This window comes from Plecotus auritus (assembly GCF_963455305.1).
Source record: "Plecotus auritus genome assembly, chromosome: 9".
NCBI lineage: Eukaryota > Metazoa > Chordata > Mammalia > Chiroptera > Vespertilionidae > Plecotus > Plecotus auritus.
The window spans coordinates 154619343-154635945 of NC_137783.1; the positions used below are offsets into that span (position 1 = coordinate 154619343).

The 16603-nt window shown below is 66.7% G+C and overlaps 2 protein-coding genes across 6 annotated transcripts; both read right to left on the reverse strand.

Moving 5' to 3' along the window:
• Positions 1 to 884: 884 nt before the first annotated feature.
• On the reverse strand, positions 885 to 7776 carry GATD1 (glutamine amidotransferase class 1 domain containing 1; the record flags this gene model as incomplete). Of its 5 annotated transcripts, XM_080643146.1 has the most annotated exons (8): positions 7638 to 7775; positions 5861 to 5937; positions 5290 to 5395; positions 4873 to 4980; positions 3700 to 3794; positions 2851 to 2944; positions 2517 to 2628; positions 885 to 2415 (listed from the first exon to the last, which is right to left on the reverse strand). In XM_080643146.1, exons 1-8 carry the CDS (start codon positions 7699 to 7701, stop codon positions 2409 to 2411), a joined length of 663 nt encoding a protein of 220 aa, XP_080499272.1. In that variant the 5' UTR covers positions 7702 to 7775. The 5 variants fall into 5 exon arrangements, with proteins under 5 accessions (XP_080499272.1, XP_080499274.1, XP_080499271.1 ...); XM_080643148.1 differs by lacking the exon at positions 4873 to 4980; XM_080643147.1 differs by lacking the exon at positions 885 to 2415 and having other exon boundaries at positions 2513 to 2628.
• A 5547-nt stretch (positions 7777 to 13323) lies between these two features.
• CEND1 (cell cycle exit and neuronal differentiation 1) lies at positions 13324 to 16317 on the reverse strand. The gene is made up of 2 exons (XM_080688452.1): positions 16161 to 16317; positions 13324 to 14914 (listed from the first exon to the last, which is right to left on the reverse strand). Exon 2 carries the CDS (start codon positions 14833 to 14835, stop codon positions 14377 to 14379), a length of 459 nt encoding a protein of 152 aa, XP_080544578.1. The 5' UTR covers positions 14836 to 14914; positions 16161 to 16317; the 3' UTR covers positions 13324 to 14376.
• Positions 16318 to 16603: the final 286 nt, after the last annotated feature.

A 16603-nucleotide genomic window follows, 5' to 3' on the forward strand; every position in this document is an offset into this window, starting at 1 on the left:
GGGCGGTGATGGGTGGAGGGAGGAGGAAGGACCAGCCTCTGTTCCTGGAGGGGAGCCAGGCAGGGCGAGGACTCAGTTCCGGAGCCAGTGCCCAGGGAGAGGATAAGGGGGCGTGTCCCCCGTCTGGCCTGTCCACGTCGGTGTGGGCAGAAACAGGTCGGACTGACCTGCGGAGACACTGCCCTGGCTACACCAAAGGGTCAGCAGGGAGCCGCCCTGTCCTCCCCCACCTGGGCTAGCTTTCTCTTTAGGAACCTGATGGGCCACGCTTTCCCCACAGCCTTCCACAGGGACCCCCAGACAGGCCACGAGGCCAAGTCTCTGCTCCAAAGCAGCAGGGCCCGTGGCTGTAGTTCTCGGGGCCCAGGGACAGGCCCCACCAGGGCTGTGCTGTCCTGAGTGCCCCGGCCTGTCCTGGACAAGCTCAGCCATCCTGGCTGCTAAGGGGGCCTGCTGGGTGGGTGTCCAGCAGTAGTGGGCAGGGCCATTGCACCCACCCGGACCCCCTCTCCTGGGTGCGTCCCAGCCCTGGGGTCTGCGACCATCAGCATTCAGCTCAGAAGCCCCCCCGAAAGAGAGAGCATGTCCATGTGCCCCATTCCCACCACAACCGAGCCACTGGAGCGTCAGGATGTTCCACACAAATGGGACCGCACTGTCGTCTTTCACTTAGCGTGTTCTCACGGGCCACCATGTAGGGTGTCGTCAGGACTTCATTCTGTTTTTAATATATTTTTATTGGTTTCATAGAAGGGACAGACATCACTGATGACAGAATCATTGATTGGTGCCTCTTGCACACCCCACACGGGATTGAGCCCACCACCCATACATGTACTCCAACCGGGAACTGAACCCACTGAGCCACACCGGCCGGGCAGGACTTTCACGGCAAATGTCCCACCACACAGCGGTGACACTGCCCTTTGACAAGACGCCATTCAGGGGGCCGGTCTGTGTCCATTGCTGAGAGCGCGGCTGCAGATGTCCTGGGCGTGTGGGGGGATCCCAGAGGCACGGGCAGGGGAACCAGGCTCCAACCCCCCCCTGCCCTCTCACGGCTTTCTGGTCCCTCCTCCCACCCCTCCCTTGGGACCCAGCTGCAGGGAGCAGAGCCTTGGCCCAGGGGCCACCCAGGGAGCAGATGCGCCCTGAGCAGCGTAGACAGGGCCGGTCAGAAACCTCAGCAGGAGTGGTCGGTTTCACGGTAACACAGACCATGCCCGCGAGGCGGGTCTGTCAGGGTTTGTGCACAGCCACCCATCACCACGCGGTGGCACCTGGGGGCGTGGGGCTGACGGCAGGCCAACCCGCCTTCCGGGAAATGCCACAGGAGTGCCGAGTGTGAGCTGGTGCAGGGGCCGGGAGGAAGTGCGGGCCGGGGGCTGCCCAGCTTGTTCCCAGGAGCTGGAAGCAGTGATGCGGCAAGCCGGGCTCCGGGGGACCCCACAGCCCAGCTGGGAGGCCTGAGGGCGGTCCGGCTGTCAGGCTGCGCTGGGAGGGAGCCGGCCAACAGCCACCCGGCGTCCCCAGCAGAGGCCTGTCCAGGGCCTCCTTCCAAGCGGAGCTCCTGCTTGCTATGTCCACCCTGACACCCCTGGAGCAGCTGCAGGACGGGGGATGTGCAGTGCTGTCGAAGGAACCCCCGGGCTGTGTTTGAAGGTCAAAGGTCAACAGTGTTTCAATGTCAGCGACGTATGCGGTGGTGCTACCGTCTGCCCTGAGGTCCACCCTGGCCTGACATGGGGTGACCCCCACACGGAACCCACACACAAGGCAAAGGTTAAAATCGGGGCAAGTCTGGGGGCCTGGAGCTGTGACCACAAGATTAATTCCCCTTCACCTTTGACCCAAGTCTAAAGTGCTGACCAAGCTCCAGCCAGCTGGCCCCTCCCCACTCAGCCAGCACCCAAAGGGCTGGGGACAGACCGCCTGGGCACGGCCCTCCCCACACAGGTACCGACTCCGGTACCCCTGCCGGTCACTGCGGGGCCAGCGTGATCATCCTGGCTGCCAGGAGGGTCGGCCTCTGCTCCCCCACCTGGGTGCCAGGGACGGGCACAGGGAGACAACCAGGGCTGGTGCAGGAAGACCAGAGTGGCCATGACCCCACCCTGCAACGCCCCGGCTGATTCTCTGGGTACCAACTCGCTGTGGGCTGCTCCACATGGAACCCGAGCCCCACCCGGTGCCAGGGCAGCACCTTGGCCTCGCACCCCCAAGACCGACACCCCTCAGGCTGACTCCTGGAGGCCCCGCAGTCCCACAGGCCTGGTCGGGTGAAGTCAACCTCAGGAGCTGTCAGAGGCTCGGGCCCTGGAGGCCTGAGTCCCACTGCCTCTGGGGACCTGGGCCCTCTGGAGGTGGTGGCATCCACTGGCAGGTAGGCTGGCTCAGCGGGGACCGCGTCACTTCCTGCAGGACAGATACCAGGTCAAGGCCCGGGCACCAGCAGCAGCCATCACAGGGACCGTGGCCCAGCAGCCCGCACATCGCCCATCGCCCGCGCCCCTCACCGGCTGCCGCAGAGGAAGAGCAGGTTCTGCACGGCGGGCACAGTGGAACCCGCGTTCTGGCCCGTGACGAGGTGGCGGTCCAGCACCACGTGCACCGCGTCAGGCTCGCTGGCTGCAGGAGACCCGAGGGCACAGGCCTCAGGCACCGCCCCATGCGGGCACCGCCCAGGCCCGGCCCACCCACCCTCCTGGGCCTGTGAACTCCAGGTCAGCTGCGGGGTTTCAGAGCCGCCGGCCACCGAGGTCAGCTGGGTGCACAGCCCCAGGAGGCTGGCCTGCCCAGTGTGGTCCCCCCCCTGGCCGCCCCCCTCGCCTGCAGCGCCGCCCAGCTCACCACTGAAGCTGGCGCCGGCATCCTTCACGAAGTCCTCCACGATGAGGGGCAGGTGGGCGAAGCCGGGGGCCCTGATGAGCTCGTACACGGAGGGCTGCAGGAAGGGCCACCCGGGCTCAGGCAGGTCCAACCCAGGCAGGGCCCTGCCCTCCACGTGGGATGGGGAGCACAGCACTGCTCCAAGACTGAACCCCGGGTGAGGCCCTCCCGCTGTGGGCTTCCAGGGTGACACCCTCCCCCAGCATCGAGGCACATGGGCGGCCAGCGGGAGCTGAGCCCTGCAGTGAGTGAAAGGCCCGGAGGCGGGACAGAGCCACATGGCCTGTGGGCGGGGCCGGGGCCCAGGAGCACGGAGGACTCACCCAGGCTCCGCTCCTGTCCGGTCCTCCCCTGGACCTGGACCTGGACCTGGACCTGGGACCAGCCCAGCTGTGTCCAGCCTCCGGCAGCCAGGCCTCAGGCCTCACCACACGGACCCTCCCTCCTAGATCTGCCCAGCCCCTCCCGGGCCTGCTCCCTGCCCCTGTGAGTGCGGAGCCGGCGCCAGCCCCTCCACCCAAATGAAGCCCTGCCTCCTGGTCAGGCGCAAAGCAAGCTCAACCCCAGCCCGCGCTCCCCACACCCACAGCCAGCAAAGCGAACCGGGCCGTGAGGGTCGCGCGAGGCAGGGTCTCTGTCCTCACCCACGGCCTGAACAGGCCTCCCAGGGTGTCAGCAGACAACAGACAACAGCAGCCTGGTGCGTGTGGACAAGTGGCTGTCACAGCCAGAGGTGACCATGGGCCCCACAGGGTCCCCGCCGGCCCTGTGCTTCGGGCCTGACGGCGCCCGGGCCCCTGCGGCACTCACCCCGGTCACGCTGTAGCCTTGGAACACCCAGGACCGGTCCTCGTTGGTGGCGCAGCACAGGGCGGCGACCCCGTGGCCAACGGCGCAGATGGGCTCTGAAAGCAGTGGCAGGGCGGGGTGAGGTCCTGGACGCCCGGGGTTGGCCCTCTCCCAACACCCCCACCCCCACGGCCGACCTCCCGGAGGCCGCTGCCCCGCCCCTGGCAACATGGCGAGCCGCTGCTTCCGGCTCAAACCTCAAGTCCCGGTGGCTGAGAAACAAGTACAAGGAGGCGTCGCGAGGGCGAGCAGGTCTATGTGCCAACCAGCGGCACTCCGCTCACCGCCCCCCGGCCCTCGCAGAGCCAACGGCCTGTACCCCGCCTGCACCCTCCAGGCCCCACGCGCCCTCTGATGGCAAATGTCTGGCGGCACCGCCGTCACCGCTGTCACCGCTGCACGAGGGGCAGCCCACCCGGAAACGCCCCTCCGGACTGCGGTGGGAAGGCACCGCCTCCTTCCAACTCTCAGGGCCTCCAGGCAGTGCCCCCACCCCGCCCAGCGCCCGCCTTGGCTCCGGGCCTGCCACCCAGAGGCCGCCTGGCACAAGTGCGTTCCCACGGCTGAGGTGGCCGGGAACAATCGCTGCCTGTCCCGGTGGCTGGTGAGGGGACAGGAGGCCCGTTCTCACCGACAAAGGACACTGTGTGGAGCCGGGGTTTTTGTAAGCCGCCCCTGACGACCAGACATGCGCATCCGAGCCCAAGGCCGACCAGGGCGGCAGGCCAGGTCTCCAGAGCGGCCTCTCCCCCAGCCCTGCTGGCCTCGGCCCCAGCCTGGACCCGGTGCTTTCCCACCAGGAACAAAGCCCGCATCCTGCCCTCCCCCCTTGGAGGGGCCTAGGGGGCACAGCCCCCAGCCCGAGGGGCCAGGCAGAGGGCCCACAGGGGTGCTGGCCAAAGGGCAGGGTTGGGAGTGCCCACCCCCGTGTGTGGGACAGCTGAGTAAACTTGACCCTCACTGGCCAGATCACGGGGCTCTGCATCTGAAGTGATCTGACATTTTCAGCCCCAAGACCTGAACCCTGCAGTTCATGGCTGCCGTGCCCACCCCCAGCACAGGCACCTTCCTGCCTCCCCTCCCTGTTTGTGGAGTCCCCCGCCCCCCCCCCCCCCCAGGCCAGGGGTCACCTACTGCTCTCAGAGTGGAAGTGCTGCAGGATTCGGGCCAGAGACCCACTGTTGGCCAGGTCAGCCAGGGCCCCGGGACAGCTGGGAATCAGGAGGGCATGGTACCGGGCACCTGGGGGAACCACAGGCCAGTCAGTCCTCCTGCTCCTGCCGCCGGACACCACCCTTTGTCCCTGTCCCTACGCCGGCTAAGGCTCCCACAGCCCATGGACCATTCCTGCCGCCCCGTCTCCACGTGCCCACCTCTCCGCGCAGAGGCAGCTGGGAACTCTGGGCCCAAGACGCAGGAGGGGGGCGGCCACAGTCACAGCGCCGGGCAGCAAGCCCCAGGAGCTCCAGGGGTAGAGTGAGGGGGCGCTGCGGGGCCACAAACCCACCTGGAACCCCACACGCCCGACCCTCCACGGTCTCGGGCCCTCACCGTCGATGGACTCGAGCTTGGCGGGGCTGGCATAGGCCTTGAGGCGGAAGTCCTGCACCCAGCGTGCATTGCTCTCATTCACGTCCACAAAGTCCATGGTCTTCCCCTGCCGGAGCCCCGAGGCCAAAGGTCAGCGCAGGACACCCCTGCTGGCTCACAGGGGTGCTCAGGACCAACGGCAGCCCCTCAGGGACAAAGGTATCCAACAGCCCAGCCCTCTCACCAGAGCTCAACACACCCAAGCTCCATGCCAGCCCCCGCGCCCACACTGGTCCTCAGGCACCTATAAAGCGGCAGCCAATGTCCCACCCACCTCAGGGGCGACACGGAAACCCTTAGACATCACTGCCGTGACCTGGGCCAGGCATCAGAGGGCTGCACTCCCTCCTGCTGGAAGGTCTGCGCCATCCTTTCTCTCGCGAGCAGACGCCGAGCCATAATGCCAGTGGGTCTTGGCCCCTCAGCCCACGCCCGATCCCTCAGGTCACAGCAGCCTCAGCTCACCACTTTTCCCAGCAACAGCACTCCCCCTTATCCCCCGCCCCCCAGAAAGAAAGGGGGTTAGACTTACCCCAGGGGTGGCCACCTGCAGGTTGAAGGCAGCGCTGGCCAACGTGAAGCAGTGGAGGAAGGACTGGGCTGACACTCCTGCAAGAAGGACACGTGGGTGAGTGCTGGGCCAGGCAGCCCTCCTGCCCGCCACCCCAGGGCTTCTCCTGGCCCCTCCCCCACCTCATCCCAGGGCCCCACCAGGCCCACATCTCCCTCCCTGGGCTCTCCCCCAGTCTGGCCGTAGAGCCTTTCCAGAAGGCACACCCAAGTGAGCGGTTCCCTTACACTCAGCTCACCTGCTCAGGAAACCAGCAGGGCCTGGTTTATCCCCTGGGTTAGGCGGGGGAGGGAGCCACTGAGCCCCACTCCACCAGGCTGGGCCAGGGAGGGCGGCAGAGGTGGGGCTATGGCTCCCATCACGGGAAGGTGGGTGCATCCCCACCCTCCTCCAGGGCCAGGACACTGTCTCAGCCCTTTGCTCACAGGAGCTCCTGAATGCCAGTGGGCTCCCCGCCCACTTCTGCCCACACCCAGTCTGGAAGGCTCCTGGCTGCGGCCCCACCAGGGACATCCACCTCCACATGGCCTTGACCCGCATCCTTCCGCCTTTATTTTCATCCTGGGACCCAATCCCTAAACCTCACGTTCATCTTTATTCACGCTTATGAGTTAGTACATGTTCATTGTAGGAAGTCCACACATTGAGCAAAATCAGTCTTTCCAAATCACCCGCCCTCCCCGCCCCCGCCCCGCCTTCCCAGTTCCTCAAACCCTTGCTCTCCCACCTCCACCTCCGACCCCCACCTACTTCACCCCAGGGCCCCTGAGGAGACTGGGCAGGGCCCAGTGGTCCAGCCCAGAGCCCAGCGGTCCTTTCAGAGCTGTGCCCCACACGTTCTCAACATCCCCTCCTCCTGGCGCAGCCCAGCTGGTGCGACCCCTCCCCCTTACCCCACTCCAACCTGTCTCCCCAGGGCTGAACCCCTTTCAATAGCTCCTCCGACCCTTGAACTCCCCATGGGGGTGGGGGTAGGACCCTGGCTCCTGCCCTCATTCTAGGCACACGCCACTCAGAGCCCCTGGGGCTCGGCACACGGTGACCCCGTGACCCGCGGTCCTCGCTCCTTGGCCCACGTGAGCAGCTACACAAGTGGCGCGGACCAGGCTCCACACAGACCCCCGGCCCCAGCCCTGGTCCCCCACCTGCTCCCGACGTGGCCGTGGGCTCATCACTTCCCGCTGTGACAGGGGACACACAGGAGGCCCTGGAAGTGCTCAGAGCACCAGGGGCCCCAATCTGCTCATTTCTTCCTGCCGGCCCTGCACCCCAGGCCCTGAGCGAGCGCGCTGGCGACACGGGCCCCATGAGCCCCACGGCCTCTCTGGTACCTCGACACTTGGCAGGGCCGCGGGTCCTCAGTCCCTGCACCTCTACCTCCCCGCCCCCCGGACAGTCCCGCTCCGGCCGCATCCTCCCGGTGTGCGCCGGGGCGGCGGGCAGTGCGGGCACCGAGCAGCACAGGCTCTGAGCCACCTGTCAGGAAGGCCCACGCTCCCAAGGCCATGGCTGTCCGACCCCAGGCCCGTCGGAGCCCACGTCCGGGGACACCCCCTGCCCCCACCCCCGAGCAGGCCAAGGACGCCTCCCTGCTGGGCCCCCAACACGGCGTTCAGGCTGAGCCGCTCGAGTGGGCGGGCCTCCAGCCTCAGGCGCGCTGGACGCGGCCGGTGTGTTTGCCTCGCCCTCCCGCGCGGTTCCCCCGGCACCCGCCGCCCTCCCTCCGCGCAAGCCTCACCCTCGGCGGCGCCGCTGGCCACGAGGAGGCAGGCGGGCCGGTTCGGGAGCCGCTCGGACGCCATGGTCTCCACCGCAGTCGGCGCGGACTGCGCGTGCGCGGACCCTTCCTGCGCGCGCACCTGGCCGGGGACGCGCTGGTCACGTGCCGCCGAGGCCTGGGGGCGGGGCCTGGAGCGGCGCTGGGCGCATGCGCCGTCCTCCCGCGCGCCTCCCACCCCCGCCCCACTCCACTGTGTCCCGGGTCCTTCCCGGGCGACCCCGGCACTGCGGTCCCTGAGGCCCCGCGCGGAGCCCCGAGCTTGGCGGCAGGGCCGGGAGGAAGTCCCGAGGGCGCGGCCTGGTTTCTCTCCCTTCCCTCGCGCTTTCTCAGGCCCGCACAGCTCGTTCAGAGGGTGGGGAGGGCGGTGCGGGGCAGCGAGGAGAGGAGGAGAGAGGGGCGGTGGGGGAGCCCGTCTGAGGAGGCCAAGGCTTGAAGCTCCAAGCAGAGGGGTTCATAACCAGGGAGGGTCTGCAGATGTCCCTGGAGGTGGAGCGTGCAGGAGGCAGCCGATCAATGGATCAATGATTTTCTCTCATCTTCCTTTCTACCCCTCCCTTCCTCTCTGAAATCAATAAAAATATATTTTTTTAAAAGAGAGAGAAAGATTGGCCCTGCCCCTGGGCCCCCTCGGTCCCCCTACAGGACCTCCCGGCTGCCGGTGTGCGGGGGAGACAGCAGGGTGCCCTAAGGTCCTGCCAGCCCCTGCTGACTAGGCACCCCTTTGTCACAAGTGGGAACTGCTCAAGTGCAGGCCAAGGTCCCCCCGCTGGACACGCCCTGCCTCCACAACACTGACTCTGCCCTCTGCCCAGCCCAGCCCCATGCTGCCAAGGGCCGTCAGCAGCACCTTGACCTCACCACTTCAGGACCCTCCCGCAGGCGGTGGAGGAGGAGCTGGGGCTCCTGGCACTGGCAGGGCATGGGACAGGGGACAGGTGGGAACCTGGTGCCTGTGTTGGGTGGGTGCAGGAGTTTAGATGGAGACCAGCAGGCCTGAGGTCAGACCACAGGCTGGGCCTTGCCAGTCGAGAGCTTTCTGGGTCTAGGGAGGGGTCCCCTCCCCACCATGCAAGTCCATGGGTGTCAGACCCAGGAGCTGGAGGGAGACCACGGGGGCCCCCTGCTGGCCCAGCCCCACCTGCGCCGCCCCAGGCCCTGAGCTGGCTGAGCCACAGGTGCAGGTGCTCATGGTGGGGAAGCTCTGAGGCCCCAGGAGCCCAGGAGCCGGCCTCTTCCCGCCAGCGGACTCGTTCAATCAAGTCCTTTCTGTCTCTAAGGAAGCGGATGGAGGAGGAAGCCAGGCGGCAGGAGTGCCATGGGAGGGAGGCCAGTGTGTGAGTGCACCTGTGCTCACGGGGTGCACCTTCTGTGCACCTGGGGGCGCCAGGGTGCCTGCTGGGCTCACACGCCCGAGCGGGGGGAGCAGACGCCGAGTCCAGGCCCCCTGTGTGGGCATCACCTTCGGTCTATGTCTCCGCACGTGACCCCGTCCAGGTTGGCGTGTTTAGGCGTGCCACAGCTCCAGGTGGGCAAGAGGTGAAGGCTCGGTCCCGTGTGGCTTCCGGGTGCTGCCGCGCCTCCTGCTCCCTTCCTTGGTGACACCCTCCTTTCGGGAACACACCTGTGCCACGGCCGGTCACTGGGAGGCAGGGAGCCTCTATCTGCCTGGCCCTGGGAGCAGGTGTGAGGTCGGGGGGCTGAGTGATGCGGTGGGGGCCTACCCCCGGACATACCAAGAATGCATTCATGGGTGGGTCCCTAAAGGAGTTGCACACTCTTGGGGGTGGGAGGGGCGCTAGAGAGGAAACAGAAAGTGGCCCCTACACGTGCGCCCTCTTCCTCCCTGTTCAGGACACCTGTGCCCTATGGCGCCCACCCGTGGCACGATGGGTCCGGAGGTGCTGGTGCCCCTGAGCTCCGGTCCCCAGACGGCCCTGGGGGTCGTGTGCACTTTTTACACCTGAGTCCTTTGGTGCCTGGTCTTTGGTTTAGAGCAGCCGTGGGCAAACTACGGCCCGCGGGCCGGATCCGGCTGTTCTATCCGGTTCTCTTGCTCTCCCCTCCGCTCCTTTACTTTGAATTTATATTAGTTCACACAAACACTCCATCCATGCTTTTGTTCCGGCCCTCCGGTCCAGTTTAAGAACCCATGGTGGCCCTCGAGTCAAAAAGTTTGCCCACCCCTGGTTTAGACCCTAAAAGTAGTTCCGTGGTGCCAGCCGGTGTGGCTCGGTGGCTGAGTGTTGGCCCAGGAACCAAGAGGTCGCTGGTGTGACTCCCGGTCAGGGCACATGCCCGGGTTGAGGGCCTGGTCCCCAGCAGGGGGCGGGCGGGAGGCAGCCGAGTGAGCGTCAGAGCCACAAAGGGCCCATCTCAGCTCTGGGATTCTTTTCTTTTTTTTTTTTTAAATATAGTTTATTGGCTTTTTTACAGAGAGGAAGGGAGAGGGATAGAGCGTTAGAAACATCGATCAGCCGCCTCCTGCACACTCCCTACTGGGGATGTGCCCGCAACCAAGGTACATGCCCTTGACCGGAATCAAACCTGGGACCCCTCAGTCCACAGGCTGACGCTCTATCCACTGAGCCACACCGGTTAGGGCACAGCTCTGGGATTCTGACCTGCCCGGAGGAGCCGCCAGCGACTGAGTGTGGGAAATTAAAAGGACGCAACCGGGGGGCCTTATGACACGATGTCACAGCTCCAGGGCGGGCAGCGTGGCCCTGCGGGGTGGCCCGCTTCCTGAGGCTGCACCCTCAGATCGGCTGATGCAGGAGACAGCACCGATCTCCAGCCGCCCCCACACACCCAACGGGGCGCCCCAGTGGGCTGCACGCCTCCGCACCAGCAAATGCCGAGAACATGACGAGAAGGAGGGAGAACGCCCTTGCACCAAGCCCCCAGGAGCTCGCGCGGCCCCGGGGCGCCGGCGACAAACTCCACGGTAACTCCATGTCAGCATTTCTGCTCTCGGGACGCAGAGCGAGGGCCGAGCCCGCCGAGAGGAGACGGCATTTGCCATGTGACGAAGGCTGACTGTGCAAAGCACCTCGAGAAACCCAACGGTAAGTCGAAGGGGCCATTCCCCCCAGAAAAAGGAACACACCACAGCAAGATGCCGATGGCCCGCACCCGGTGAAAAGGGGCGTCAGGTCCTGGCCGGTGGATAGAGCGTCGGCCTGCGGACTGAAGGGTCCCAGGTTCGATTCCGGTCAAGGGCATGTACCTTGGTGGCGGGCACCTCCCCAGTGGGGAGTGTGCAGGAGGCAGCTGATGGATGTTTCTCTCTCATCGATGTTTTTGGCTCTCTATCCCTCTCCCTTCCTCTCCGTAAAAAATCAATAAAATATATTTAAAAAAAAAAAAAGGGGCGTCAGGCGGCGAGAAGGAGAAGCCGAGAGCACGGCTGTCCCCGCGCCGGGCAGGTGTCGCGTGGCTGATCCCCGGGCAGGAGACGGGCGGCGTCAGGCACACGCTGTGTCACCCGGTCCCACCGGCAGGCGGGACACGTGGAGCAGGGTCCTGAGCGGACACGCGCGCCGTGGCCACAGCAGCACAGTCACGGCGTGGGAAGGTGGGGCGGCCCGAGTGTCCGGGGACGGAGGTGGACACGGTGCGGCCACCCCCACACGGGGGCTGCGCAGCCTCAGAAGGGGAGCGAACCCTCACCTGCTGCGACCTGGAGCCACCCCGAGGGCGTGCGCGTGCAAAGAGGCCGTCACGGGGAGGGGGGGGGCACGTTCCGTGTGATCCCACATGAGGTCCTGAAGGGTCAGAGCCACAGAGGCAGAAAGCGGGGCGGGGCGGGGCAGGGGCGGGGCGTCTGGGGGGAGAGGGTCAGTTTGGTAAAATGAAGAGAGTCCTGGAGCCCCAGCTGGCGTGGCTCAGGGGTTGAGCGTCGACCTGTGAACCATGAGATCAGGGTTCGATCCCCGGTCAGGGCACCTGCCTGGGCTGCAGGCTCGGTCCCCACACCCAGTGTGGGGGCGCACAGGAGGCAGCCGATCCAGGCTTCTCTCTCTCTCCCTGCCTCTCTGACCTCAGTACAAATATATTTATTTATATTTATTTTTTATTGATTGTTTACAGAGAGGAAGGGAGAGGGAGAGAGTTAGAAACATCGACAAGAGAGAAACATCGATCAGCTGCCTCCTGCACACCCTCCACTGGGGCAACCAAGGTACATGCCCCTGACCGGAATCAAACCTGGGACCTTTCAGTCCGCAGGCCGACGCTCTATCCACCGAGCCAAACCGGTTTCGGCTATACAAATATATTTAAGAGAGAGAGTCCTGGAGATGCCGGCGGACGGGTGCCCGATGACGTGAATGTGCTCCCTGCCCTGGCACTTAGAGGTTGAAATGAATCGCAGGTGCTGAGTTCTGTGTGTTTTACTGTTTGAAACCGGCACAGCGCACACGGCGCGGAGACTCCAGGCACCAAGGGCAGCCCAAGGGTTCCCGCTGCTGCTGTGTCTGCGGGCGCAAAACATGGAAACGACGTCGACACCCTCACAGGGAACCCGTAACCAGGAGGGCCTCGCGGGTGCAGCGTCCCAGCGTCCAAGGACCGGCCGGACAGACCCAGAGCCCAGCCTCCCGCCGCCTGGGTGCCCTCCCGGGTCCCCTGACTCCCGGGCCCCCTCCCTCCCGGGCCCCCTCCCTCCCAGGCCCCCTCCCTCTGGGCCCCCTCCCTCCCGGGCCCCCTCCCTCCCAGGTCCCCTCCCTCCCAGGCCCCCTCCCTCCGGGCCCCCAAAGTGTCAGGAGGGTGAGTTGGTTGGTTGTTTTGATGGTTCCAGTCACAGAATAGAGAACGGGAGAGGGGCTGGCCTGCAGGCGGCTGGCAAGGACTCCGGCCTGGCGGCCTGGCGGAGTGGCCCCCTGGTGCCGGGGGGGGGGGGGCCGTGGGGGGCAGGAACCTAGGGGCGGGCGATGTCGGGCAATGTCCAGGATAGCCGGGGTGGGGGAGCCCAGCGCGGTCAGCGGGAGGCTGCCACGTGGGGTGGGCCTGGGCTAGGCGTCTGGGCTGTTTGCATGCTCACAAGGAACGTGTCTGGGCCTGAGATGCGGGTGCTCGACAGGGTCTGCCACTCGGGCGGTGGGCACAGGGAGGACCAGATGGGAAGATGTGCCCAGGTCACCCTCAGAGAAGGCAGAGCCCACAGCATTCCTTCTCGGGCCCAGTGCGCCTTGCTCCCCGGCCCAGGCCCCGCCAGCCAGCCAGCCAGCCAGCCGCCTGCAGCTGGGGTCCCGGGCAGGCCTGGCCAGGTGGGCACCGGGAGCCGTGGGTGGGAGGTGAAGAGAGAAGGGAACCCCCACCCTGCCGTCTCCCACGCGCCCTCCCGGGGATGGGGAGCTCACGGCAGAGAGGGGGTGTAGAAAAAGGACCCTCCTGGCTGGAGGCCAACCTGCAGAACAAGGTCCCCCGTCCCCACCCCAAGTCCTTGTGCGGCCCTGCGCAGGGTGGCCAGGCCAGCGGGAGGCCTGGCGGTGGGGCAGGCCCCAGAACGGCTGTGAGCAGGGCCGAGCAGGATCAAGGGCAGGGCGGTGGCAGGGGAGGGCCGGGTGGTGTGGGTGTGACCCTTACCTGCCGGGGTAGGGGACCCCGACTCTCCCAGCCTCATGCAGGTGAGGACGCCAGCCCAGCCGTGAGACAAGTTTATTGTAGACTCAGCCTCCACTCAGGCCCAGCGTTCCAGAGGCTGGCCGGCCAGGGATGGGCACGTCAGGGTCCCACGGTGCCCACCGCCGCCCTCCAGAGCCCGCCCGTGCTATGGGCCACGCCGGGACTCCACGGGCTAACGAGGGGCTGCCAGCCCGGTCCCCTGCGGGCACATGGGACAGTGGGCACAGTGATGGTCACCCACCACGTGGTTCTACTCTACCTGTGTTATTGCATTTATACGCTTGTTCGACTCCAAGGACGCTGGGTAAGGCAGGAGGGGCCCTCTCCAGGGGCATCTTTGGGGGCTCGGCAGACACAGCTGCGGGGCAGGTCCTTGATACCCCCCTCCCGCCCCCAGCTGCCCCCCCCCGGACAGTTGCCACAGGATGGGGAGAGGGCTCAGGGCAGGAAGTGAGGCGGCCCCCCCGGAGACGGGCCTTGCACCGTGTCCCCAGCTCGGGCGTGGCCAGCAGGCAGAGGTGGCACGAAGCCTCGGGTCAGCCCCCGGAGTGGCTCAGCCCGCCGGCCCCCCGCCCCGCCGGCTGCAAGCAAAGAGCAGAAGAGGGGAAGGTGAAACAGCCACACCTTTAATGTCCCCGCGTGGCCGGCCCCAGCTCAGAGTGCAGCCTGGACCCGTCAGCCTCAGGGCTCCCTCCTGCCTGGGGCTCGTCAGGAAGCGGCCCGGAAGCCCCCAGGACCACGGGGCCCCTTGGGACAAGCTGGCCCGCTCAGGGTCCACCCCACCCGCCGCCCCAGGTGCCCTGGCCTGAGCCCTCTGCCCGAGGCCACAGCTCCACCCTGCGCTGCTCAGGCCCAGAAGCCCGGGTCCCTGCCTGGGGGATGGGGAGGGGGACACGCTAGGGGCCAGCTAAGGGGGCGTGGCCCCACTGCCCGGGGCAGCCTGTCCGTATCTCCCCTGCGTCGGGCGCTCGTGTATATGTTGCCTATGGGCTATGGGTAGACAGCTATGTGAGTTCGCATGCACATCCCGCGGTTGGCACAGGGCGGCTGGTCCCCAGCCTGGGCAGCAGCGTCATTTTTTCCGGGCCAGGAAGACCACACCAAGAATCAGGGCTACGGCTGCCACAGCCGCGCCCCCAGCCAGCAGCAGGGGCATCAAGTTCTCGAAGGGGCAGGGGCCTTGGCCTCCCGGGCCCCCACTGGGGACCTGGTCCTCCTCGGCCCCGTCGCCTGGGCCCTTGGGCTCAGGGGCCGCGTCGGGGCTGCGGGGGGCCGCGGGGGCCGCGGGGGCCGGCTTCAGGTTGCTGTGGTTGTGGAGGAGGGCGGGGTCTGCTTTGGCCGGCGTCTTCTTGGCAGGCGGCGGGGCAGGGGCCACTGGCGGCTCCTGCTTCTCCGCTGGGGCCTCCTTCTTCCCAGGCTTGGCCGAGGGGGCTTTCCCGTCCGCAGCTGGGGGGCCTCTGACCTCCGCCCCGGCCTGGGGCCCCTTGGCATCAGGCTTGGGGCTGCTGGCCGCCTTCCCTCTGGACTCCATGACGCTGTGGGGGGTGCGGATGGGCAGGTGGTGGGACCACGGCGGCTCAGGACAGCTCACCCTTGGGCATTACGTGGGCCTGGAGGGAGGGAGACACAAGGATGCCCCATCCTGTCCGTCCCCACCGCCTTGTCCCCATAGAGACACCTCTCAATCCTCTGGACCCCCCGAAAGCCCCAGCTCAGAATCCTCCTCTTCCAGGGCCCAGCCCCCACCTGTCCCTGGCCACACCCTGAGAAACCCTCCGTGCCCACCCCCCCCCGCACAGGCAGGGCTCTGGCCCTGCACAAGTTGGGGGGAAGGGGGGGAAGACCAGGGTTCCTTGTCTATAAAATGGTCTCCCCTGCGCTCAAGCCGTGGCCATGACGCTGGCCCAGGGCAGGAGGCCCTGGAAGGGGAGTGAGAGCCACCAGCCCCGAGAGGGTATGTGGCCAGGGGCGGTGGGCAGCAGCCAGGCTGGGTTTGGGCAGCACCGACCACGTGCCCTTCTCAGAGGGACTGGGTCCAGGCGGAAGGGCAGGGCAGGGTGAGAACCTGGAACCGGGCTCTCTGGGGCCGGCAGGACCCGGATACAAAACCCTGCGGTGCCCCCAGGAGGCCGGAGAAGCCAGGAGGGCAGTGACGGCCACCTGCCCTGCGCCCACCCCAGCACGGCCTCACCCGCTCCAGCTCAAGGGCAGGGCGTCCTTCCTGAGCCACAGGCTGCACCTGCCTCGGGGGCAGAGGGGATCCCTGGGTTGGCCTAGCTCGGGCACACACCCTGTCCATCAACCTCAGCAATGGGGCCAGGCGGAGGAGGGGGTCTGGGCTGTAAGAAAGGCTGGCCCCACCCTGAATGCCCAGGGCAGCGTAAGGGGGCTGGGCGCCTAGCCCCTGGGCTGGTCCTCAGCAGTCCCTCCCTGCAGACCCTGCCTGTCCGCCTCTCCCTGGGAGGGTGAGAACCCCCGCCCCCACCCCGGGAGGGGGCCATGGCAGCCCAGGTTCCACACCTGGGCCAGGGACACTAACCACATGGAAGGTCACCTGAAGGTCACTGCATGATGGGGGTGTCCCAGGGAGAGGCCCCAGCAGCCCTCACCCACCGGGCCCGCCGTTCTGGAGGCCACCCAGCTGCTGGGAGTCAAGTTTGCCAAGGGCAGGTGGTCTGCTTCCCCCACTGCCCTCGCTTATTTTGAGCTCACACTGACGTCACCTGGCTGCCCCTCCCCCTCTCCCACCCCGGGGCTCCTGTGCCCGGGAGAGGGATGACCTTCAGGGCAGGGAACCGCCTCAAGCCGAGCGCCCCCATCCCCCCGGCCCGGTGCCGCGGAGCCCCGCCACCTTACCCTGCTGCTCCCGGCGCTCCCACCTCGGCGCTGGGTGCTCTATGCGGGGCCTCAGCCGCGGCGAGCAGCAGCTGCGGCTGAGAGGACCAGGAGTTTCCCACAATGCAGTGCTCCTGCGCATGAAGGGGGCGGGGCCTCATCCGCTCAGGCTCCGCCCCACTGCCTTCCGCGACGGACGCCCCTGACCACTGGGCACTCCGGGCCCCACCCCCGCTCCGTTTTTTCCCCAAATATGTTTTTATTGATTTCAGAGGGGAAGGCAGAGAGAACAATGATGAGAGAGAATTATTACTGGCTGCCTCCTGCACGCCCCACACTGGGGATCCAGCCCACAACACGTGCCCCAACCAATCCAATCTGACTCATAGGTGGACGCTCAACCACTGAGCTACACCCGCCTGGTCTGGCTCTGTTGTTAATCCGAAGAGCGGGTTAGGGTCAGG

What these genes read in the sequence shown, in the direction of transcription:
- CEND1 (XM_080688452.1), bottom strand. Translation starts at nt 14,835, where the DNA reads ATGGAGTCCAGAGGGAAGGCGGCCAGCAGCCCCAAGCCTGATGCCAAG.